Raw genomic sequence first — 25,254 nt, 5'->3', positions numbered from 1 at the left:
TGGAAATTGTTTACATCAGAACAGATAAATGGTTAAATTAAGCTTTCAAGAAAGATGATTACTGTTAAAAACATTAGATGAAATCCTGACTCAGCTGAAATCAATAGGAGTTTTGCCATTGAATTCCATGGGGCCAGGATTTCACTCAATGAGTCAAATTTTCTGCTGGTTTAACTGGGCAAAACTCCATCAAAGCTGTGCCTGTTTAACCAGCAGAGAATTTGGTCCCTAAATTATATTTCAAGATGTTTCTGCTAAGTGTTGTTGGATTTGTCCCTCATTACGAGTTTTCATCCAATATTCTTTTGCACGTCACACCAGAATAAGACAAAAATACTTCCTTGCAAAAAAATAAAAAAGGAAATAAATGCATTCTGGAGGATGGTTAGTGAGGAATTATTTCCTACCCCAAACAGTAGTTATTTCCAACAATGCTGGGTCTATATAAGATGACATAAGGATTTCCTGCATAATAGAGTCTGTATAGATGTCAACTGATATGCTTTGAGCAAATTTTGAACAGTGGAGACAAAGTGTTTCTAAATTTCCAAGATGGACATTGTGGGGCTAATTATCTTCCCATTTATGCTGCTTTTCTAGCACTGTAGTTTTATTGACTTCATTGGCGTTCCTCTAGATTATACCTGCCCTTTTAGAGGTCAGTGTCAGTTTTGCTTCTTCAGTAGGTCATAGTTTCATCCTATCAGTGTAAGATGGGTTTTTTAAAAGACAGGGTGGGAAAGTGTTAAAACCTCTGACTGTTAATATGCCCGAACTAAAAGTTCCAGGAACTCCTGACACAGACTGTTCTTCTTTAGTAATCTCAAGAAAACCATATTTATTCCATTCCTGTGTGTTGATAATATAAAATTTGGTACCCAGAATGTCATGAGGTCAAACAGTGACTTCTCCACTGCCTACTTGTGAATAGAGATTATTTGTCCCATGTTGGTTGGATTTCCATTACTTATTCATCTTTTAAAAGGTGACTCTTTTATGGTTTCTTATCTTCTTTACATTCAAAAGGGCACTGTCAAAATTGAGAGACCCCAAATTTGACCTACCTTTTTGTCTATATTTTCCTTGCAAAGTCCATGAAATACATATTTTTGTTTAAAAAAAATACATAAATGTCATTCAGGTTGAGGCAGTCAAATGCAGCCCTGGGGGGCCCAGGCCTCTGAATTGTCCCACAGCCCTCCGCAGCCAATGCACTAGGGCAGCGTGTCTGCACCACTTGCATAAATATAGCTCCTCTGGCTTACCTCCTCCATCACAGCTCTCAAGGTGCAGCCAGTACAGAGACCACTTCCACAGCAAACACAGAGTGAGCAAGGACCAGGGAAGCTCCAATGTGATGAACAATTACTGTAGAGTGCTTTATATTGGCTATCCACACCACAAATGAATTTTGCCTGTACTGCATTGTACATAAAGGATGGCAAGTTATCTTTTTTTTTTCTTTACTCTGAGGGTAATTTGATTCACAAGCAACAGAGACTGCTATCAGGAGTAAATTTACATAGCAGTAGAAGTCAAAATAGCACCTAGTAAAAGTGCATTACATACTGTCTATAAAATACACTGCCTAAATATTGAATTTTTAGTTTGATAGCAAGGTTTTCTCACTCTTGCCTGAAACAATATATTGCTCAAGTGTAACAAATAGTGCAATTTTTATCATATTTGAAATTTGTGACAAGATATCTTAAAAGACACTGAGAGGCCCACAATTAAACCTACCTTCAAATTTCCCACTTTTTAAAAATAACTGTCCTGATGAGGAATGGTTGCCTTACTCTCACAAGGAGTAAATCAAAGACATTATTTACATGATTCATATAAGTAAACAGAATAATAGTTGACTAAAAAATTTAGTAATCCTTCAAACTTCATTGCTGTGATCTCAATCCCGCAATGATTTGACCTCCCTAATGTGTTGATATCTCAGTAGTCATAGCAAACATGCACAAATTACTATATGGTTTAAGCAGTATTCTTTTGAATTTTACTTTCTTTCTAGTAATATATAAGGAATTCCTGACATGGTCAAATTATCCTACAGGAAAATCAGTACTTACATGGATTTTTAGAAAGCTAATATTTCAACAGTTACTTTAAAGACATTTAGTCTAAATATATATTTTAAATATATCAACATTTGGATTGTAGCTGCAAAGCTATGACATTAAAAACTAAAGCATTCAAAGAATTTCTAAGAAATAAACTGCAGTTTTTCATAAAATGGAGTTTATCTTCCTTTCTTAGTTCTGTTTCTCTCTTTTATATTAGGTTTTTTAAATTAATTAGATACATAGGAGAATGGTCCAGATGACTTTACTGTAGTACTAGTCATTGTTCTGATGTTCTGTGTACCTCACTGATGATAGAAAGCTCATCAAATGTTCCTTCTGTATATTTCTAGTCTCTCCAGATAATTGCTCCAACAAGTAAATTTATGTATCCTCAAGCCGATACCTGATAATTGTTGCTTCTGCAGCAGTAGGAACCACTGAAAAGCCAGCAGCACCTGGAACTGAAATACAACTGCTTAAGTGCAGTGGGTTCCCTATGCCAGCATGTTTATGTGTACAAGATGTACTGTAGCTGAAATTAGAATTTATTTTAAAATGATGGCACATAGCCTGCCCTATAGTAAGGGATGGGGCAGAAATACCTCATCTCAGAGATAGCATAAGGATGCATTCTCAAGGCGGCAGAATGCCTCCTACAAATTTCTTACTTAGAAGGCTGCAGCATATTCTCCATCCCTAACTCCATGAACACAGCCAGCTCTACTGGCTTGTGGGTAATGGCAACAGAGTCATGGCTCCACCTCCTCCTGTTCCCTTTGGGCTGTGTGTGCCATCAGGGTAGTACAGTGGGAGCTGTCCCTGTTCCCTTGAGCACAAGGGCAGGAATTGTGGCTGGCACTCTTTTGGGCTGCTCATAGTATTGGTTGATGGTCTCCCTCCCTCACATTGTGGGCCCACATAAGGGCCACGTGGAATCTGTATCAATAAAGATATAGTACAGTTATCCCCCCTTTAAAAGTTTGTTGAATATTTTGAAATAGTTAACACTCTTAACTAGCTCTCCTGCCATAATACTGGGGTTATGAATGTCTTCTAGAGATTCTTAGGGGTTGGAGGTCATGACATATATATGCCATTGGAAAGTCCTTCTACCTATATTTGTAGTAATGCCTCAGATATAAACTGTTATTAGAAGCACTAGGATATTACTGTTCATTATTTCAGATTCTCATTTGTGCTGTTGGAGAGGGGTGGGCCACAGAACAACCAATTGCAGCGTCTAATCCTGGGTCTAGTTCTACATTGGCCCCCAGCCCTAGCATATTTTACAGTAGTCTCTGGGCTTCTCTAAATATACCAGCTAGCTATAAGCCTGTTATGCCACCCAAGAATATCATGAGCACAAGAGCCTTTAAGAGTGGGTGATGTTGGAGCCATCTCTACCTTTTCTACCCAATTAAGACTATCCACCTTTTCAGCTGCTTGAGTAGCACAGAGAGTCCAGAATGAAGAGGACAATTTGGCTCGGTAGTCTTGGTTCTGCCTTTCATATCTGTGTAAGACTATGGCAACTCATTTGGAGATATTGCCATACAGTTGTAAGTGAGAGGATAATTGGGCTCATAAATAGATAGAGTCCCTTCTTGGAACATGTAAGCCCCACCAGGCATTCCCTGCTTGTGGGGTGTGTGGTTGGGGGAGCCCTCCCTTCTTATGCCCCATAGCCCACTGGGATGTGGGAGAATACCCACAAGTTCAAATATTCACTCTGCCTGATTCAGAGCAGGCATTTGAACTCTGGCTCCTACTACCTCCCAAGTGAGTGCCCTAACCAATGTCTTCTGGGGTGAATGTCTCTTCAATTCTCCTGTTGAGGCTGTTCCACTTTGTATAAAATACTTATTAATTGGAGCAGGAACTTGAACCTGATTCTCCAACAGCCCAAGTGAGTGCCTTAACCACTGGGATATTAGGGGGAGCACCACTACCACAACAACTTTTTTTATTTTTTTTTTTTTTTTTTTTTGGGGTCCTGACTTAGGTGCTTACCTTCAGGAGAAGGTTCATGGATGGCTGAGAGTCCCAAGTGGAGATAGGTGCTTTCCTCTAACTCCCTTTGAGGAGTGGAGTTTATGCCATACTCAGTTCTCCACATTTCCTATGTAGCCTGATCTATAGATTATGTATGAGAGTCCCAAGTTATCACTTTGAGGGTAGACAGGTTCTTGTCCCGATATCAGGCCCAGTATTATTAGAATTATTATACAGTTGGGAACCCCGATGTGCACGGGTGCAACACTCACACTATAGGATCTCTTTTATTTTTACAAATAAATAAGTTATTAATACATTTAGCAAAGTCACACACACATTCTAACTCAGTAAGGTAGATATAATACAGAAAGTACATCTGAACATCCATACTTACACCATTCCTTGCAGAACAACTTGAAATGTTAGCCATTATCTTCCTCATCATCATCCCCTTCCTCATCTTCACCAGTGGCCCTGGTCCCTCTGGTCCCTCCCAAAGGCTACATCTCTCTCTCCTACTGCCCACAGGTGGTGATGCCACTTTTATCATATGTTACGCTGACATTACCATGTCTAATACATTTTCAGTGGGGGTTTCTTCCCTATTCCTTATTTTTATTTCCTCCCCTTACCGATGTTAAGGTGTCCTTTTTCTATAGGTTAGTATATTTATGATTTCACCCCATTATCATATATATCAATTCGTTCCCATGGCACTCTTGCAGTTGGATGATCCGTCCAAAACCTTCCAGAAGCTGGTGTGTGTTCACGTTTCTGTGGCTGGATGAATATCATTATGGACAAAATTCCCTCTTACACTCTACTTCCAGTTCCCCAAAATGTAGGGGTTACCTAAGTTTATTTATGCCAAAATTCATAGGCCTCAAGCCTCATGCTAACTGCTGAAGCCAATGTCTTACAGGATGCAAGACCTTGCAGTACTGCTGACTATAATAAGGCAGAATATAATAGAAAGCAGTGAATATAATAGAGGTAAACTAGCCCACTGGGCTACACATATTTGCTAGCTCAGGCAGCTCCCCACTCAGTATGCTGGCTTCAGTGATTCCTATTCTTAGGCGCTTAACTTTCCCCATGCATTGTATAGGGAGCTGGACACCTATCTCAGGACTGTGGATTCCATTAGGTGGCATAGCAACTAAAGTTAGTTTTGCCACACTGAGCCTAACTCCGCCCCAGAGTGACTTGCCCAACCTCACACACGAAGTCTGGCAGAACAGTTAATTGAACTTGGGAACTCCCAAGTACCTTGTGCCCCAACCAATAGAAGGGTCAGCGGGTCTGTTGGACCCTTGCATCCCAGTCCATCTGTGTGTATGTTATGTACAGCAAATCATCATATGATAGAATAAAATAAAGCACATTTTGTGCATCAGACCCCTTGTAGCTACATGTTGTAGGAAATACCCATTCAATAAATACTACGTCAAATTTGGTTGAGTGTGATAAACATAAACATAATGGTTTGGAAAACCTGCCCTGTTCCTCACTGAATTTTCAGTTATTTTCCATCATTGAAAGTAAATTTACCTAAATAAATTATGTTATTCCTTTGACACACAATAAATCATTTGATACAAAGAAAGTCTTATTCTAAAGTTAATATCCACTTTCATCAAAGTTAAACCATAATTCATTATACTTAGAGCACAGCAAGTCAGGTTACTGTATATATATATATGTGTGTGTGTGTTAAAGTTTGCTAATCCTTATATATTTATGACTGTTGCCTTTCCTGATTTTCACATGGACAGGTCAGGTGCACATTAGCAGAAATGGTTTATACTTCACACTCTAATTCTCTTCCTTTCATTGTTTTTTGCAATGGTAATATATTTTCAATAGCTGGTTTAAGGCCTGATCCACTAAAGTGAATGGAAAGATACCCATTTTACTGCAATAGACTTTGGATCAAGTCTATTTCATACTTCCTTATTTCACATTTCACATTTCCCACTTACAGTTCAGTAGTTTTGGATTCAACAAGCTATTGTCTGTAAGAAGCTCTGTACCTATTACGGTAGTTTAATTTATATTTAAATACAGTTTAATTATAGTACTTAAAGTATGCAGGCCAAATACTTACTCAAGCAACTAATTATACTGTATACAAAGGCAGCAAAAATCTTTTTTTTTCTACTAAAGAGATTACTTAGAAGCAGGCGTTTATCTGTAATGTCTTCAAATTGCCTATTCTTAATTGCTTAAAAATATGGGGCAATTGTGAGTACATCTACTACATTGTTTTTGTGAGATCGTGTGAAAAATTTTCAGTTCTCATGTGACAGAATGTGCAATGTAATGTGACCTATTCCGTCTCTGGATTACCACATGGCTCCCATTTACTTCAATAGAAGCTGAAGGCAGCATATGGCTTAATACCTTTATCTGCTTAGAATATCCAATGCAATTTTTACACTAGATTTTAAAGGCTCTGGGAGTCCAGATTGTAACTCCAAGTGCATGGGTTTAAGATCAGGGTTTTTAAAATACAGACAACCACATTTGCCTACCAAGTTTGCCTTAAGGCTTTGGTCTACTTTAAAAATTCATCAGCACCATTCATGTCATAGGTTTTAATTGGTCATCTTCAAAACTGAGTCCCATCTGCTATCTTGCTGTATTTGGTCAGAATGTAATCCAAAGAACATATTAAGGTAAATCAGCTGTGATAATTTGGAAAGTGTAGAAATCTAGAAAGATTCATCCCCTATCAGGAGTGACAGCTTTCACTGTGATTCTTGTCCCCATAGAAAGTTTGTAATATTCAACTGCAAATCCCAGTACAAATAAGAAACAGAACTCTATGTAAAAAAAATACTTCCTATCTATTTTGAGATTTGTAGGTTTCAAAAACTGTGATAGGACTAGAGTAAAAAGTAAAATAGACTATTTAAATGTGTCTTTTTAACTATGAATTTCCATATTTGATTGCATTCTGTCACTGCTTTTGTTGCCTTTATTGTAGTTTTTGGTTTGAGAATAAATGAAAAATCCATCTGATTTGAAGGATCATTTTCAATTAACCAAACTAAAGGAGAAACAGTCTCTCCTGCTGTCTTAGCTGATTGAGTAGCATTGTGGGTTTCTATCAGTTTCAGTTTGAAAAAGTTCTTTGTGGATACTAGAAATTGGAATGGAAGATTCATGGATCATATTACGAAATATTATGATTTAGGGAAAATGAAAATTGCTAACACAATATAAAAATCACCATAATAATATGAAGAGTAACAATTTGATGCCTTTGAAACTGCTAATGCTATAATACAATTTTAGTATGATTTAAGTAGAATGCAATTATTGATAGAAGAGAGATAATATGCTTGGACTCGTATTGCATTACTGACTGATGTAATTTATTAGCTGAAAAGAATATTTTAACTTTTTCCATTTTCAAATTGTGCAAGTTAAAGCACTTTGGATATTATTTCCTCCCTCCCCCACTCGTTGTTCAACAGTTTCAAATTTGGATGCAGAAAGTTAGTTATCTTCAATGAGAACTGCATTGCCTCTGATAATCTTGTCACCTTTATTAAGGTGCCTAAAATGCAAGTGCTTTACTGTAGCATTGAGGTCTGAAAAATTTGGCCAATATTATCACATCTTTTGGCCCTTATTTTTTAAACACAGATCAGGATATTGATAAATAGTAGAGATGGGAATAAGACAAAAAAATTGAGTCTAGGTCTATACTTCCACAATTCAATTATGGGTGTTCAAATCCAGGGCTTTAGTGTGGACCTATCTGCCACTGTAATCCAATGTATTAGTAGAGACCAAAAGTCATTCTATACTCAAGGATGTTCAGTGGTCTTTGTGACATGAGTTTATGGTTTCACTTTTGTCCATGTGGACAAATATCTGCTTCACAACAAACAAACAAAACTGCTATTGACAGAGCTATTGACAGGTTCAAACTGAAGTTTAGTTTCTAATTAGCCTATTGCTGGAGGTGCTCCTCACAAATCCAGTGTTCAGGCAGAGCTTGTACTATCAGTGCTGCACTTACACACTAGAAAAATAGTGAATTTTAGTTTCCAAATGGTGTGCATTGTTTTGTTGTTTGTTTTGCTTTGTTTTGGAGTTTTTAATGGTAATTTTAGTGATCACTAGACTCAGTTAAAAATATATGGGGCAGATCCTCAGTAGGTGTAAATTGGTGTAGCTCCACTGGTTCCAAGGGAACTATACATATTTACAGAGCCATCCCTTGGGTACGGCGAATCGGGGCGACCGCTCCAGGCCCCGCGCTTTGGGGGACCCCACGGGCCGGTGCGATTGGTCAGTGCAGTCGGTCCCAGAAGTGATGGATTTGTCACTTCCCGGCCCGGGGCCCCCTAGGGACAGCCCTGCATATTTACACCTGATGAAAATCTGTCCATGTATTTTTAATATCTTATTGATATACATTTAAGTAAAAATGTTCATGACTTCATGTAATCCCCTGCAATCAACACAGTCATGCTAAATGTCTGTCATCCTCCAGTGAATCTTGTAAAGCAAAGTGGTAATTAGTTTCTTTTAAACAGCTATTTATTCTAAAATGAAGTCATCCTGGAAAATTATTATAAATATCTGTAAAGATTTTTGCACTGATAGAGGCAGTCTTCACTGATGTTTCATTACAGGTTGTGTACATGTAATAATATGTCAAACTGTTTCCCCTAGGAGAGAATTTAAGGGACTCTTGGGAGCTTAAAATAAAGATTAGAGTTGATTTTTAAGCTTAAAAGCAATAAGATTATTTTCTCCAGTCACTACTCTGAAATCTTCACTCATTGTCAAACATAATGGAGAATAGTAGTTTTCCCATCACTTGAAGCGCAGTGTAATGTCTCATGTTCAATCATGTGCTCTGACCACACAGAAATACTTTACTTCAATATAAATATTTGTCTTAATCTTCAATGAAGGGTCCTCAAGAACAATTCCATTTTAGTAATTAAATACAAAAGATTAGCTGTCAATATTACATACTTTTTACAATGAAATCCTGCATTTAAACCTCTTTCCTAAAGCGTTTTCTAGAGAAAGTAGAGGATTAAAAAATGTACACAGTGTATTTACTGAACCATTCGTATCTTACATTGTTAAAGAACGGAAGATCCCCAGAATGCTGATCAGGAGAAGGTTGAAGTGGAACAGAAAATTGTGAAAACATCAGCACATCAGATTATTCTTCCTTTAGAAGAACGCATTGCCCATTTCAGAGATATGCTTCTGGAAAGAGGGGTAAGAAACAGGTTTTATTTATTTGAGTCTTGTAAATTATGGAAATACTATACCTAATCTGAAATCTATAGCAAGCACCTTGGAATTCTAACCCCCAAATTAATTGGAATATTTTTTTTGCTTGCTTTTTGACATGCTATGTCACTTTCCTGTAAAGGTCTGGCATTGTGGAATGTTTTCATGTTACTTGTATATGAAGGAATCACCATAGAAAAGAGAAATTGGAAAGAATTGTTAAGAAAATTTCCTGCTCTGTAACCTAAAATGAACCAAAGTAAATGGTCTTAACCCAGCATTTTGGCAATGAAATAGTGTTGTCATGAAATTGTGTTTTGCTTTGGCATGATGGCCTATAAAAGCTTCCGGCAAAGATACAGTTTGTCACTGCAATATTTTAAAAAGTGGATGTTTTTATTTAAATACATTTTATTTTTCCTTACTTTACTTGATCAGTGATGTTCAGCAAATGTTTATTATTTATTTCTTCATTTAGATTTATGTTAGCACTAATGTGTAGGCACTATTGAGAATTTTTTTTAAAATACACCAAAATTAAAAGATCCGTCAATTCCCCCTCATCAATTCAAATACTCAGCAACAACATCAATATAAGTGAAATTAATCGACCTCACACAGTCCCTAGAATCCCATATCCAGCCCTGCTCAACACCGATTTCATCCTGAGGCAAAGAGAAAGGTAGACCTTGGAGGTTGCCCTGAAAGCCAACACTTCACCTTGTTACAAACCTGGGGATGAAGAGAGTTCCAAAGGTCCAGGGTTCTAATAGTGAACACCCTGCCAGCCTTGCACTCTCTCCTATACTGAAGGAGGGGGCTTCAGCTTAGGTGCCTGCACTAAATGCAGCTGCAGTACATACACTTCCTATGTAGAGTTTTGTTAGACACCAGGCAAAGATGAGTGACACAAGCATTAATAGCTCCATGTTTCCCTCCATGACTATTTGTGATTGTGAGATTGGAGCCACAGGGCACTATGACGTCTGCTCTTCTCTCTGGTCATAGGAACTTGGCCTGGTTCCAGATTAATATAGCTGAAGTTTAAAAGGCAGGTGGGACTGGCTGGGCTTAAACCATTTTTTGCCCAAAGCATCAGGGGAAAGCAGCACAGGTTAATACAACCGGATAACTCACTTTTATGAAGAGAGAAGACCCTGAAAGCACAAGAGCTGAATTACCAGGGATCAGTGAAGCTGGGCAGCAGCACGGATGCAAGGAGCATCTTGCCTCCTGCAGAATATCCCCTGGAATCCACACAATTCCTGAAAGTTGTGCAGGTTTCAGGTGTGGAGACTCAACTGTTGACCATATGCTAGGGCCTTTGGTTGCTGGCTGTAAATTAGAACAGCCTACTTGGATTTATGGCAGTAGCCTATGTGGCCTAAGGCTTACCACAGAGTCAAGGGAATGCAAAAGTGGCATAAAACCGTCTTTCCCCCATTTCCAATCTTGCGCTGAGCACACCTCATCTAGACCAGTGAATCTGGACCCCAGATGATTATTAGTTATTGAAGTAGTTGGAGTTGTCCAGGCCATTTTAATGTTGTATATTCAACATTATGATCAGGTAGATAAAGTGTACATTTAAATTACAGCTAGAATAAATCAGACATATCAGTCCCATAATCCCCGCCACAATCTGAATTACAGATCTGTCTAATATTATGGCCAAAAAATTGCACCCACAAAATTAGACCCGCAGCGTCTCCTCTGCTCTCAATTCAAGTATAAAATCCTGTTGGAATTAACAGACATTATACATATATGCCCTGATCCTGCAAACAATTATGCACATACATAACTATGTACATGCATAGTCCCACTGTATTCAGTGAGCTACTCAGATATATAAGTGTTATAGAATCAGGGCCTTTAACCTTCCCTGCATCGAAAGGAGGATAGAGCCCCCAAATATATTTCCTATAGGAAAATATGTGATTTTTAAGCAAAAGCATTTCAAAGTGGTGGCACATATCTTAACACACACACACACACACACACACACACACACACTGTAGGGTGGGGGGAAGTTTTTAATCAATAATCCACACACTGTGGGGGTGACAGAATTTAAGGTATGTGTGTCTGCAGTCTAGCAGTAAATTATCTTATTAAGATTTCATTATTTATGCTCAAAAATGTACAGAATACTTCAAAATATTACTAAACATTTTTATAGCACCATAAATGTGCAATGATTCAGGGATTCCTCTGGCATGGTCAAAGTTTAAAAGTACCAGCATTGTTATATGAAAGGCATTTTGAAATTGCTGTACACTGCTGAAATTCAGATTAACTTGTTGGAACAATCAGAAATTTGCCATTTCTGTTATCACTTAAATATATATTGATTCTACATTGCTTAATGACTGAGGCCCAAGGCACTTACTAAACACTAACTGTCCAGGGCAAGTTGATGGTTAATCCCAGTTGGTTATAACTTCCTCAAGAAATGCAGTGGAGTGAGGTCATTACTGCTATTTCACACTGATTATTTAAATATCATTTGCCATTTTCCAGCAGTGCCATTGTTTCTTCAAAGATGATTTCTTTGAATAGCACTAGTGCTGCTGCAGGCATTTTTAGAAATACAAAGCACACCGGCCAATCAAGACTTCTGTTTGTATACCACAGAGTGTGTGTGTACACACATATATAAAATATTTATATACGTGTGTGAATAATAGAATGCTAAACATAAATATAGTTTTCAGTTATATGATTTTATTTATTATAGTGTAAAACAATAGCACTACATGTAAGTGTATGACAAGTTTTCCTATATAAAAGCCCAGTCTCAATGATATGATCTCCTATTTAGGATTAATTTTGTCAGCTCCAGGGCCCAGTCCTGAATATTCTGTACAAAGGCAAAACTTAGAGTGAAGTCAAAGGCAGTTTCGCCTTATTAGGGACTGCAGAACTATACCCCTACTCATATTAACCATTAGTAAAATAAATTTCATTTTCTGCTAGGTTGTGGATGGCGGTTCTGTGTAATCCAGTGCCTCAATTTCTGTAGTTGTCCCCTTGGATGAAAGAAGGCATGTCAAATAAGGCACTAATAGACACAAACTAATGCAGTTATAGGTTTACTGGAGAGGAAGGGTCAGATTTTGAGAAACACTCTAGAAACCCCTGGCAGACACAGAAGTAACTACTCTGGCTCTCTGTCACCCACTGCCAGTCCCCTGGTTGTCATGGCTGTGCTAGAGCATGAGTGGAGTGCTCTCAATTCAAGTGACGCCTGCAACTGTAGTGGCCTACAGGGGGCTGATACAATGCAAAACAATTCAGAGAGTCTTGAGACTACTCTAAGTTACATCCCCAGTATTCAGAGGCTGGAAAGGGGGTGGAAAAACACCTCTGGCCCCCTTGTCCTTATATGAGGCATGCTGCTCTTGCTGATTTAACGTTATTAATATTATACCAGAGGACGTGCATGTTGTTCATGTTTGTGGAGAAGTAATAGAGTTTACAGTCCTATGGGATTCAGCTATTAAAGAGTGTCAGGATTGCACACAGTTTAAAATGTCAATAACTTTTATGGTAGTATTTAGGCAATAGAGTTCCTATGATCTCTCTCTCACACACACTCACCCCTGAAATTTCATGCAACAGATAGCAGTAGTCATCACACATGGATGTAATTTTTGCTGCTGATGGCAGCTGGCTTTGGGAACGAGACACATGAAGACGTCAGAGCACTCGGGGTAAGCGGCCCATACATGTACTTAAATAGATAGCTCCTGCTGTAACTGAGCAGCAGAATTAAAACTATGCTATAATGTACAGTTTCTTCCAAGGCTGCCTTTTCCAGACAGGCCCAGAACAATAACATCCCCTGAACTGTATCTCCTACAGGCAGCCTAGCTAACTATGTCTTGCCGCTTTTGCCTGGCCTCACTAACTGGTGTCATGCTGTGGCATTCTTTCTCATCGGTCTGATGAGTCACCAAAAGCTGGGAATCTTTTACTCTTCGCTCTTTTCTGTTCTTATAAATTTTTGTATTAAAGGTACAGCCTTGGAATCTATTCATGTATCTTATGGCCCTTAGTTAAGGGTAATAACATGAACTATTTCAACTTCCGTAAACTTCTAAACACACTCTTCCAACTCAATATATTGAATTTAATGAATTTGAACACTGGTAAAAAGCACAAATGCATTATTAAAAAGCAAAAGCAAACTCAAATCTCTACTTTCTCTTCTTTCTGTGCTAGGGGATAAGGCTGCAGAGGTCATGGTTTGTTCTGGGAGGATTTTCTTGCTTGAATTCTGGATGTCATCAGAGTATCTCTACCTGTCTTCCACTCTGCATTCTCCAGTTCGTTCACAAAGTAGCATGTAACCAGTAGAAAGACCACAGTACAATGTTCACATGGAGTTTAGTTTATTGTAGTCAGGATATTTACTGTTTCAAATTCATTTCTAAAATGTCCATTACAAACAGCTGGAACAGCATGCAGAGATCTATAGCAGCAACTAAAACAATAATGACTTTAATAGCCCAACTTTTTTTTTTTTTCCAAAAAAGAGAATTTGTGTATATACTCAGGGGAGATTTAAAAAATACCAAGGATAAAAAGGGAAGACAAAATGGTAAATGATAAACCAACCCTAAGTCATATGCCATAGACAAACTCCAGAAGACAGTTGCAGGAGTAGATCCCCAGAGCTGATTACTCAGAATGGAGAAGTCCTTCACCTGGTCTAATTTGACATTGAATCACAAGATACAAGGAAACTCTGGAAGTGTTACCCACACTAACATAATGTGGCTTTCTGTCCCCTACAGTGGCTATTCCATATCTAGGGGTTTAGGGCTGCTACAGCCTTTGAACTAAATTACATTGATTCTTAGGCTCAGGCAAAAGAGATTTTTAGAGCCCTGGTTTTTTTTTTTGCAAATGCAAAATGACATGAAATGAAAGCATAATCAATGTATAAAATGAAATAAAACAAAAAACTCACCCTGCAGTTGCAGCTGGTATCCTGCAGGCCTGGGCCTGGCACCCTGCTCCAGGCTTTGTGACCTCATGAACAGAGTCTCAGTACCGCTCAGGTTTGACCCGACTGCCCCTCTGTCATGAAAAGGGGGCAGACAGGCCAAATTTGAGTGAGTGGAGTTGCAGCTGGTGCATGGGATCACAGTATCACTCACTCAAATTTGGCTCAGCCTCTATTCTGTCATCATGATGGCGGAGTGGCTGAGCCAAACCTGAGCAGCACTGTGACCCCATGCACGAGGTTGCAACACCTGAAACAAGGAACTGGGCCTAGCACCCGTGGGATAGAAGCTGCCAATGTGCAGGGTGTACGGGGCAAGCTTGCTCTGCAAACCCCGCCCTATCCAGGGCCATCAACCCCACACATACACCCCCCTTGTATATTTAAAATGGATTAAACAAAATAACATGAAAGTCCCAAAAAATAAAATAAAATATTATAAAAAAATAAAAAAACTTCCCAGGGCTCTAGAGATTTGTGCTTCTAGATCAGGGATCCACATTCAATCTTCACAGATGATGACGACCCATCCAGGGGCATCATGTTACAGAAGGACACAAGGGAGAGTAACAGTGTAACTAGCAACTTTTAAGTTAACCAATCTTTTTAAATTCTATAAGTTTGTTTGAGATAACTTTGAAACTTTCTGGCTCCCATTGCTTTCTAGTAGCAAAGCCAATTCCTTTAGATCCATTTTGCATAATCAAAAGTTTCCTGGTTGATTGTTAACTATTCTTTTTAAATAATATTTCACATACTTATTTTATTTTTAGTGATTTACTCTTCTTTATAATTAGATGTAGGAATTTGAAAGCCATGCTAGAGATTTAACGCATATGTATTGAGGATGCCACATCAAAAAAGTTTCTGGGCAAAGGTGAATAAGAAAATAAAAGATCCTCATCTCTAATGTTTTGTCCCCATTGGCCTTATGAATTTAATGATGCTTCTGATATCAGGGACTTGGCTGCAAAGGAAAATGCTTGATTGATAATTGAGCTAATGGCAGCAAAATGAGTCCGCCTGGGGCACTAGAAAGATAATTCTGCACCAAAAGAGGCGGAGTCGTTTGCATGCTTGCCTCTGATGGCTTCCTAAAAGAATAACACATTCAGAGTGAGGAACCACAGGGATGTTTCTGAGAACATCAGGAAGTCTTTTTGTTACAATTTATTATTATTATTATTTAGATTATTCCATCACCTAAAGTGCTGCTGCTTTCCAAAAACAGATGGAGGCACAGTCCCTCCCACAAAGAGTATACAGTCTAAAAGACAAGGCAGATGCTCCCCATTAGAATGTTTCTCTCCATTCCATTGATTTGTGTATATACTTGTTTGGATTGAGTTGAGCTTTCATAATATTACTAAACGGCTCTTGTTTGGTTGAATTAAGCCCTTTTAAAGTATATATGTAATCTAGGGTGAAATGGTTGTTCTGGGGGGTCAGTGGGGACTGGGATGAGAGCAATGCAGGATGGAACTGCTGGAACACCTGGAGAAGGGTGGTGGAAGGAAGCGTTATGGTTAAGGATGAGCATTTGTCACAGATTCCATGACTTTCAGAGACCTCTGCGACATTTTGCCCTGCAGCTTCAGCCCCGGAGAGGCAGGGCTGGAGCTGTCAGCCAATGGGGGCCCTGGAGTGCCGTGGGCGGCGAGGGCCTGGAGCTGTCAGCTGCCATGGCAGTGGATGCTGGAGCCTTCTCCTCCCGCCCACAGCGGGGTTCAGGCTGTCTTCCCCCTCCGTGGGCCTCAGGCTTCAGTCATTCCCCATCAGCCTCTCCCCCCACCCGTTATTTTTGGTAAAGGCTATTGTGGCATTTTATAAATTTTTATCCACTTCCCCCCAAGTTGAGCTTACAATTAGGGTAAATTTTTAGGCCCAATTATTATAACTCTCCTTAGTGCACCTTCACATAAACAGCCATAATTGGGCCCTTAAATTTTATTTGGATAAAGATGATGATATATATTGCGTTAAATTAACTGAAGTTTGATTTGATTTACTGGCGGAGAGTATTCTGCAGGAGCATTGAGGGGGCTACCTTTTCAGGACAGTGACTATTTTGTTATCTATTTGTACAGTGCCTAGCAAATGGAGCTCAGGCCTCTATTCACTACCATTATGCAAATAACTAATGATATCTTAATCCACTAAATCATGTGCGTCATTCATTCACTCGTTTTTAAAAATGTTCAGTGAAATCTTTTATTGGGGGGAGGGAGAGAAGGCATGTGGAATTTCCTTTTTTTATGCAGTCCTACCTAATGGTTACACTTTATTTTAGCAATCAGTATTGATAGTCTGGCACTAATCAGATAAATTGTCACTCCGCACACACAGATTAGAATTCAACCATCCTTTGCCACTCAATCACAATATATTTTACCAACCTGTTTTCAGAGTGCTCATTAACTATCTGTCTGTTCTCTAGCTTTCAACTGTGCTTGCCCCACACCACATCCACAACAAGAGGGGTTTTTATTGTTTGTCTTAGTTAAAGCCAACCTCTTTCTGTTTTAGGGGCTTATGGTTATAAACATTTTCACATAAACAGACTGAAACTTCCAGTAAAAATAGAATTAAAGGTTATATTTAAGGAAATATCAGTAGTCAGATGGTCAGATTACAGGTAAATAAAGATCAAAGGATATATTTATCTGGAGATAAGCAGAGATGTCTAAATAGAGGTGTCTAGTAAGTGAAATTATAAAATAATGTACAGTGAAGGTGAGAAATCAATTAAAATTAACCCAAGGGATTGAAAAATTACAATAATTTCCCCTGTTTATTTGCTCATATATGTTTGCTTCCTTATTTTTGTCCTGTTGGGTACAATATTTTCCCACACTATCAGAATGCTATCTTGTTTGTTTGAGTTAACAAGTCTCTGAAATGGTACTCTCACTTTCAGGTTAGTTTTCTTCATCCAGTTTTCCCCTTAACTTTGATTCTTCATTTTATTTCCCTCCAGAAACATTCTACCCCGGTCACCTTTTAGTGAATATTTTGCCAGGGGAATCAATGCAATTAAACATTGTTTTGGAAATTGGAACACTTCTTTATTCCAGAGCCTTCTAGTAATATTGTCTAAAGCAGATGCATTCATGTATTTCTTCAGGTCTCAGCATTTTCTACATGGGAAAAAGAATTACACAAAATAGTATTTGACCCACGCTACCTTCTGCTAAACTCTGAAGAACGTAAACAGGTGAGTTCAAAAGAGAATTAGTAATGCATGCTATCTGTCTATCCAGTATCTTACTGGTGACACTTACCATTGTAATTGTATGCCTCCCAAATTAAAAAATAAACAGGAGTAACCTCCCTATCTTCCTCCCTGGATTTAAAATGTTAACTACAGTTAAGGATTTAAAAAAAAATTGTGAATGAGATTGAGTCTAGGCGCTGTTCTTGTGAAAGTCCTGTTTCCTGTACTCACAAGTCTCCATGTTGATCAACCCATAGAACATAGCTGTCACTATTGGCCAGGATTGTAGAGACAGATAGATGGGCGCTCATATAGCTAGGACCAATCCCCAAAATAGCTTTGAAAATCAGGGAGGGTGGACAATAGAGTGATGTTTCTACAGTGATTTGTGTTACTTTAGCAGATGGATTGATGCACTTTGTACCAGCTAAAACTTTCTCAGGGTGTTTGGCTTTATTCATTGAGATATGTTGCAGTAGTCATCCCTGGAGTTAATGGATGAATGGAATTGTGATGGCTAGGTCTGTGTCTGATAGGATGAGCACAGTTTTCTGGCAAGCTGTGAATGGAAGTGGATTTTTTTTTGTAGCCATGGTTATTTGGGTATCCAGTACCAAAAGGACTCCAAGGCTCAAACCAATCTAACAAACTGAGGGCAACTGCCCCCAATAATAGGAATGTTATGAAGAAGGTCTGTTCTCCAAAAAGCTTCCATCTTATCATTGCCTCAGTCACTCTGGGTTTAGCTCTCAATCAGATGCTCATCATCCAAGAGCTTGAGGAAGCTGGGAGATGGTCGTGTTAACTTTTGTCATACAAGAGATATAGAACTGGGTGTTGTCCTTTTATTGCTGATGCTTCCGCTGATATTATCTCCATCGTTCCCCAAATGGCTTCATATAGTTATTGAATGGGATATGAAGAGCACTGAACTTTGGGGGGCTCTATAGGGAGGAACAGTTGCCTGTGATACGGAGTACCTATGGAATTAGGGGGGGAGGGATAGCTCAGTGGTTTGAGCATTGGCCTGCTAAACCCAGGGTTGTGAGTTCAATACTTGAGGGGGCCACTTAGGGATCCGGGGCAAAAATCAGTACTTGGTCCTGCTAGTGAAGGCACGGGGCTGGACTCAATGACCTTTCAAGGTCCCTTCCAGTTCTAGGAGAGAGGATATCTCCATTTATTTAAATAAATATACAGTAATACTCTTTTGTCATTAATATTAAAAATATATTAACATACCCTTTCCATGTAATCTGTTTCCAAGTTTTATTTTTCTTTAAATGTTTTATAATGTTTGATTGTGAAAATATGAGAGAAACGTTTAGAATGGGAGCTTAGTAATTGATCAAGGAGACGGGATGACATAGCAAGAAGGCTTTGTATTTCCTTCAGTGACTCAACAAGGGCACAATGTAGACCTTGCTCAATCAATCAAGCTTTATTGCTTCTTTCTTTCTATCAAGCGTATGCATGATACAATAAAAAAACATAATGAATACACATAATAAAAACATATCATATAGGCTTTAGCTTGAAGTCTTGCTGACATGGGCCTCATTTATGGGATATATTAAATACTCAAGGAAAATGATTATGAAAAGCAAGGACTTGGCATAACTATATAGAGAAGATCAAAGTCATGCTAATGCTGGTACTGAGACAGAAAATAATTCAAGCTTAAAATCAATGTAGAAGTGGAAAATAATTAGACGCCGTGTTAAAAAGCATGGAGAAGGTAAAGAGAGAGAGAGAGCCGTGGATTTTCTGAGCCAGCAGTCAAATGAACCAGTCTGGGAACTATTTTTAAAAATGCATATACTAAAAACTAATCCATGCATTTTTGAGGACCGTTACCTAAAATAGTTTATTGTAAGTAAAGGTCAATCAAAAAAGAGATTTCCAATTTTAGATGACTTGCTGGATAGAAATATTGAACTGTGAGCCAGGTGCCATGGGTCTAATATATTTTAGTAGGTGGTTTGAATACTGGAATTATAGATACTTAGATGTTGTGGCCTCAGACTGGAGGCAATTACATTTATTTAGCCATCATTCTCTTTTATTTCAAGTGACCTGAGCGGGAGAGTGGCCTTGGACAAGATTAGATGACTGACTTAATGAATCATCATATATTAGTTTCAATATGGCTAAAATTAGTAAGAAACATTATTTCCCCCATCATCAGATGCATGGGAAATTTTGCCTTGTCTGACGCTGACTCCGGAGCCTTATTTCAGGTTAAACTATCAGTGTGTAGGGGAGAAAAATCATCTCTGCTGTAAATCTGTAAGTTTTTGGCATTAGGTAGATGCATGTCCATGCAGTTTGAGTTATCTGAATTAATCCAAGTTATGGAGACTCTATGTTGAGTTTGTGAAGACCACATAAAAATTAAATAAAGGAATCAGTGTCCACATGATGGCTTTTTATACAATAAATAATTGATGTGGCCTCCTTCGTTTGATCTCAGACAAAGAGGAAGCTTGAAAAGTGTAGGTTAATTTTTCCCACAACCAGAAAGGGCAGGAACCCATTTTATCTGCAGGTGTCTGAAAGACTAGGGTCTCTTGACTTGATCTTTTGCTAGTATTAGTTTGATCGTGATGTGAACTCTGTTTTTATGTTTGTGTGTAGCTTCTTGGTGCTGTCTGAGGAATGGAATGATCTTTTATGGAATACTACATGTTTTGTCTATTTACTTATCAGTATTTCCCAAGGGGTTCTTACCACTCAGTGGAAGGACAGCATCATACATTAGAGTATGGGGAAACCTATGGCAAGAAATAGTGATGTGCGAAGGAGATATTGTATTAGATAATGAGCGATCTATTAATTTTGATTTATTAAGATCACCAAGTGTCATTTTAGGCACTCCTTTTCTGTAACACTAACAAAGAGGTTGCTTAAAAACTCCATTATTCATTGGAATTCTCTGTTGATAGAGGAGAGATTGAACACTCTCTATTGTATTTTTTTCACTTATATAGTTGAGATTTGGACAAGAATAATGACTGTGTAAGCAGTATGATCGGAGTGCCTTCCATTGGAACCCCAAGAGGCAAATTATATATTCTTTGACAAGCTCTCTCATATGTTAGTACTTCTAGAAAACAATTATGATTGCTAGCCCAGCACTTTTGCAGTAGATAGAACTAAATGATAATGGGTTTGCCAATATTGAAGGTGAAAGCATGGTAGTAACACTTGCAAAGGCAACATCAACTGGTTTTATGTATTTCATTTGATCCTATCATGCACTTATTTAGCCAAATTGTAAGAACAATTACTTGTAAGAACACAAATTGTAAGAACTGCATTTTTGGCAGTTTCTTGGTCCCTCTTTCTTATACCACTTTTGAGTGTACACTTTACCAGATCTATTTCTTCCCTTAACTGAGCATCGGATAAGAATCCATGTTACTACATACCAGTTTCATTTCAGTTTCATAGAGTAGACCGAATGATTTTTCACTTTATTTTGCATGAAATGTAGATTTGCACAGATGCATCATTCATGAGTGAATGGAAACTCCTTAGTACCCAGACTAGGTTTGTGTACTTTTTACAATGCAAACAAGAAATTGGCAGATAAAGAGAACTGAGAGTGTTTTGATGAACAGCTCCTTTTGTTCCATCATTTCAATGTTAAACAATTGTAAATATTTGTAAGCAACACATTACATGTTTATTGTGCCTACACAGCCCTTTCTTTTTCGAGCACAATTCACAGAGATATTTAGGTCCCTACAGATGCAGATGGGCATCTTGAGGGATTTTTTAAAGAATCTAGGTGCCTGCATCCCACTGATTTCACATAGGCATTATTGGCTTCATATACATGTGTACAGTGCATCAAGCTGAGCTGAAGGATCATTCAATCTTTCTTTATGTAACTTCCAGAAATTGTTATCTGAGCATCATGGACAGTTTTCTGGTCCACAGTCAGGAGTTCAAGTAGTTCAGGGAAGATGCATACTTCAAACCAAATAAATACAATGTGAATCTTATGAATATTTAGCTGTGAGCATGATGAGTGATCTACATCTATGACAAGAAGTTCTGATTAAGGTTGCACTTTGTGTTAGGATGCAGACACTAACTGCCTAAATTGGCACCTCCAACCCATTATGCAGATAAAGCGTTGCAGTTGTGAAAGTCTGTAACCATTAGATCAATCAGGCACACCCCAATGTGTTTGTTAATAAATACTTCTATATTTGTCTCCCTTAAAAAAAAAAAAGATATTTGAGCAGTTTGTCAAGACCAGAATAAGAGACGAGTACAAGGAAAAGAAAAATAAATTATTGCTAGCCAAAGAAGAATTTAAAAAACTTCTGGAGGAATCCAAACTGTCACCAAGGTATGGAGCTACTTTGTGAAGCAATTAATACTTATTGTCTCTTATTAATAAAAACAAAAAATAGTAACATTAGGTTATGATTGTTATTCTTGGCATCCAGTAAAATTTCAAAGTCAATTTTTGTAGAAAAAAATATTACATTGCAAATTGAGTCCTGTGGATGGGATAACACTATTGGCTTATCCTTCTTTTACTGTTGCCCTAAAGATTAAGGTTATCTTATGCTTTCTTTCTCAATAATACTTTTTAGTACCTTGTGACATTACTGGGAAGGGGAATATACCACAAGTGTGATAAAAATAACAAGCATAGAAGTGTCTTTAATGTACAATCACTAAGCATTTTCCATTTGTTTGGTTTTTGACAAAAAAGAAATTACATTTGCTAAAGAAGTTATCATTAATGCCGTATCTGTGCATCTCAATGAGATTTTAAGTTGCTATTGCTTGTTTCTTCAAAGCCATTTTCAAGTAATAGGGTCAAGAACTATATACAGTATAAGAAATGAAATTCTTATGACATTGCTTTTTCATTGTAAATCATGTGAAGATAAATATTTTTTTCTTTATTTTTTGACTTTGGGTAAATCATTAGAAATAAAGAAGAAATTACAGTTCTTGTACTAAAAATTGAAGATAATTACATGGCACTGTGTGCTCACATACAAAAGAAGTAAACCTTTTTTTCAGATTGTATTGAAGTAATAATTAAAAATATCTCTTTGACAATGGGACTAAGAATACTCCCGGCTAATGTGACAACTAATAATTACTCAAACGATTGTGTTTTAATTTGCAAGAACAAAACCACTCTAGGTATAGTTGTAATATTCGTGGCCTACAGGAGTATAGAGGATTTTACACTTTCTCAGGTTGCCCTATTCATCTGTGACACCCAAACTGCAGTAATAATCTCACCCTTTAAATTATCCTTGATCAGTCTCTGGTATTATCAAATAAAGAACAGATAATTTCCAAAATGAACATTACAAATCTGTGTACTATCAACAGCACACAGTTAGTGAACAACCATCATTGCCAATATTCATATGGGAGTGAACAGTAACTGAAATAAAGAAGTAGGCAGCAAGCCAGCCCCAACATTGACAAAATAAACCAGTTGGAGTGTAAAGCAACCGGCCACAAGTATTGCCACAATAGACACAGAGGAGCAGATAGCAAACCAATCTCCAGAATTCCCCAAATTCATTCTAGAGATGATCCTAAACCATCTCTAGATATAAACACCCTTGTACTTTCTGGATCCAAATGTCACAACTCCCTCTCCTCCCTCACCCCACACAATTCTATGTTTATAAGTTTGCAATCATGCATCCATACAGCACTTGGATATTAAGACAAAACTCTGGATCTTATTCCAACTAAACTTTTGTGACATTTAGATATTTTATTTTGTTTAATACCAATTATCTGAAGATCTCAAAGCACTTCACAAAGGAGTGTATCACAATCCAAATTGTACATATGGAGAGATTGAGGCACAGAGAGGATAAATAACTTTGTGCAAGGTCACACAGCAAGTTAATGGCAGAACTAGAGTTAGATCCCAGTATTGCTTTTGCAGTTTGCGCCCATCTCCCGTTCACAGCAGATTCTGTAAACCAGCTCCTACATATTATAATTACTTTTCTCCAATATTCTGTTACCTCTGTAGTTTTCCAAGACTTTTCAAAATAATTTGAGTGTAATTTAAAAAAAAAAATTAAAAAGGGAAATATCAAGTTAGATATCCAGGAAAAGAAAATAACATAATAATGACCTTTGAGTGAGTCAGAATGCCAATATAACTAATTAACATATTTCCTGACTTTGCTATTGGCGATTTCTGAGCAGTAACTTACTGACACATCATATGACTTTGTTCAGCCAAATGTCTATTTATCCAGGTGCTTACCATGCTCAGCACCATAATATCTGAGTCAAATATAATCCAGCAGCTTTGTTCTCATATGTAGCAATCACATTTGAAAATATTGGAATGATTCCAGTATGTAGTCCTTAGGCAAATTTCTTGTGTCTTATTAGAAGAGATCAAATTAGAGTTCTTTCTTCAGGTATCATATACCATGTATTGCTGAAAAATATTTTTTGCTATTAATTAGACATCGTAGTGTTTTCTATTATGATGCTGAATAATCATGGGAAAGCCGAGGATAAGCCTCTCTAAAAATATCATTCAGCAACAAAGAGTATTACGTAGCTAGAATAGAAAATAAAAAACATATTTTAGCAACCACTATGTCCATGATTCTACATCACCAGGGTAAAAAAATCAATAAATATACAGTATACGAATATGGGAATAATGATTAGTATAGACAACTCAAGCTATAGCTCAGTGGTTTGAGCATTGGCCTGCTAAACCCAGGGTTGTGAGTTCAATACTTGAGGGTAAAAAATCAGTTCTTGAGGGGGCCATTTGGGGATTTAGTTGGGGATTGGTCCTGCTTTGAGGAGGGGGTTGGACTAGATGACCTCCTGAGGTCCCTTCCAACCCTGATATTCTATGATTCTAATCATGGAGCAAAGCTGATTTTGACTTTGGTGTTGCCTCTTCTGTCACGGTGGTGACACTGACCTTCTTGAGGTTTCAGGAGGAACAATCTTGGTACTTTTAAGAGCCATATGAAAAGTAAAATGTAAAACTAAGGACTAAATAATCTGATGATATATTCAAAAGTGCAAAGCTTTAAATGATGCCTTGCTCCTGTATGATTTTTTTCTGCAGAACAACATTTAAAGAGTTTGCAGAGAAATATGGCAGAGATCAGCGGTTTCGACTTGTTCAGAAGAAAAAAGACCAAGAGCATTTTTTCAACCAGTTCATTCTTATTCTTAAAAAGCGGGACAAAGAAAACAGAATAAGGCTACGGAAAATGAGATAAGAATTCTTGAAATCTGCAATAAACACACAAGTCAATACTGTGACTGCCATAGAAAATGAAATGAAGAAACAGCATTTTTTGTCTTTTTCTGATTCAAGTTCCAACAATTTAAAGAAGAACCAGATATCCCTGAGAAATACCTTTTCATACTGAGGTTCAGTGAACACAAGTTAAATTTGTTCAGGTTCCTTTGCAGGAACCTGTAGGATATTTAGTTCTCAGAGAATTAATGTTTCATATTGAAGCTCTCTTTTGTACAACATTCATAGTTTGATGCATTTCTAATTGCCATGATATGTCAATCCCTTAATTGTTTTAATTATGCAAATTACTTGTAATATACACAAATTATAAATTCAATGCAGATTTGTAATTAAGCAGAAAACAGATGTCATCCATTACAATTTCAAGATATGT

General features: G+C 37.7%; 1 protein-coding gene across 1 annotated transcript in view; it reads left to right on the top strand.

Annotated features, from left to right (window-relative positions):
- TCERG1L (transcription elongation regulator 1 like) overlaps positions 1-24,837 on the top strand; it is a 218,544-nt gene extending 193,707 nt beyond the window's left edge. Inside the window, exons 10-13 of the mRNA XM_024213278.1 lie at positions 9,191-9,326; positions 17,480-17,569; positions 21,814-21,932; positions 24,681-24,837. Of these exons, the coding sequence (XP_024069046.1) occupies positions 9,191-9,326; positions 17,480-17,569; positions 21,814-21,932; positions 24,681-24,837 (502 nt within the window). The remainder of the gene's footprint in view (positions 1-9,190; positions 9,327-17,479; positions 17,570-21,813; positions 21,933-24,680) is intronic.
- The last annotated feature ends 417 nt before the right edge of the window (positions 24,838-25,254 follow it).

The sequence above is a fragment of the Terrapene carolina genome, unplaced genomic scaffold (assembly GCF_002925995.2).
Source record: "Terrapene carolina triunguis isolate 2854851 unplaced genomic scaffold, T_m_triunguis-2.0 Scaffold95, whole genome shotgun sequence".
NCBI lineage: Eukaryota > Metazoa > Chordata > Testudines > Emydidae > Terrapene > Terrapene triunguis.
The sequence above is the reverse complement of the archived record's forward strand: the minus strand, read 5'-3'. Positions and strand labels throughout refer to the sequence as shown.